At 39.6% G+C, this 1,451-nt stretch overlaps 1 protein-coding gene across 1 annotated transcript in view; it reads left to right on the top strand.

The window, feature by feature from the left end:
* The first annotated feature begins 1,161 nt into the window (after positions 1–1,161).
* LOC117111559 (fibroleukin-like) overlaps positions 1,162–1,451 on the top strand; it is a 3,931-nt gene continuing 3,641 nt past the window's right edge. Inside the window, exon 1 of the mRNA XM_033254498.1 lies at positions 1,162–1,312. Within this exon, the coding sequence (XP_033110389.1) occupies positions 1,162–1,312 (151 nt within the window). The remainder of the gene's footprint in view (positions 1,313–1,451) is intronic.

Raw genomic sequence — 1,451 nt, 5'->3', positions numbered from 1 at the left:
CAAATAGAATAAACCTCTGTTTTAATAATATTCTTGTCTTTCTCTCTCTCTCTCTCTCTCTCTCAGCTATCTGTATTATAGCATGCGATACTATTGGGACTTGCAGCGTAATAGAGGGATCGACATGCAATTTTGAAACCAGCTATCTAAACACTTTGAGTGAAACTAGAGAGTTTATTAAAATTCAACTATAACTGATTAATAGCAATTAGATTGGCTGAGCAATAAGGCAGGGGCACAGCAACCTCGCACAGTGTTCGGTTGCTTCTAGGTTAAATAATATTATAGAGGTCAAGTGTGGTGCGTGTGCCAGGGGCGGCGCTAGCGAGAGATACAAGAATGGGGAGGGGAAAAGCCCCCCGTCAGGGACTTTTGAACCCATCTCCCCCCCCCCACCCCCGCACCTTTTGACCATCCTGTCGGAGAAATTCCAGCATAGTCGTCGGGGAAAAATCAAATCTCGAGCTCCGACAGTACAATTTAAGCATGTCTTACTCTAAGCTGTCAAAATTTTAGGGATTAATAACTGTTTAGTGCGAGAGTGCCACCGTATGTGTGCCGTGTGGGTTGCAGTGGTGCGCCAGTTCTTCCCCAACAGCGGACTAGTAGCTCCGACAAGGGGTTAGCACCCCCGACAGGTGGAGTACCCCGGATATCCTTTTAAAATTTAAAAAAAAAATCCCATATAGCACAAAATTAAAGAATCCCCAACAAATTAATCCCCAACCTGAGGGAGGGGCTAAGCATACCTGACGAACCCCTTGTCGGGGAGCTTGGACCCCTCGTCGAGGAATTCCTAGCGCCGACACTGCCATGTGCATTTTTTAACACCCATTGCATTTTTGTTCAATTCATCCCTTGTTATAGAAAGATGTGAGCATGAAGCTATTATAATCGTCTTTAACGTTGCTAAGTAGAGGCATAGACCAAGCCCATACGTATATTTAAGGGCTATGATGCTGCGAGTAAAATGTTATTCCCTTCCTTCTAACTCCCTTAATAATATCCAAGCCCACCCAGACAGTTGTTTGTAGATCGATATATAAATTTCTCTTAGAGACTGACAAAAATTACTAGAATGCATTTGTGTATTTATTTTCAACATTGTGCTGATTTGTAAAATGTTTTATTTCTTTATTACCAAACTACATACATCTTATAATGAACTTCTGCTTTAGAAATGTTTTTTGGTTTTCCCTCCCAGCTAACTGTATTCCAGCATGTGTTAATGGTGGAATTTGCAGTGTAGTGAAGGGTGTAGCCATGTGCGATTGTACTGGAACCGGCTATACAGGTACTTCCTGTGAAACTGGTACGTGCGATATAATTTAACTTTGACAGATGATTATCCACCTAATCTAAACGATATATATATATATATATATATATATATATATATATATATATATATATATATAATAAATATAATATATATAATAAATATAATATAT

The sequence above is a fragment of the Anneissia japonica genome, unplaced genomic scaffold (genome assembly GCF_011630105.1).
Source record: "Anneissia japonica isolate Jap-2015-1 unplaced genomic scaffold, ASM1163010v1 scaffold288256_len377385_cov191, whole genome shotgun sequence".
In the NCBI taxonomy this organism is placed as follows: Eukaryota; Metazoa; Echinodermata; class Crinoidea; order Comatulida; family Comatulidae; genus Anneissia; species Anneissia japonica.
Note: the sequence above shows the minus strand (reverse complement) of the source record. Positions and strands in the feature narration are given on the sequence as shown.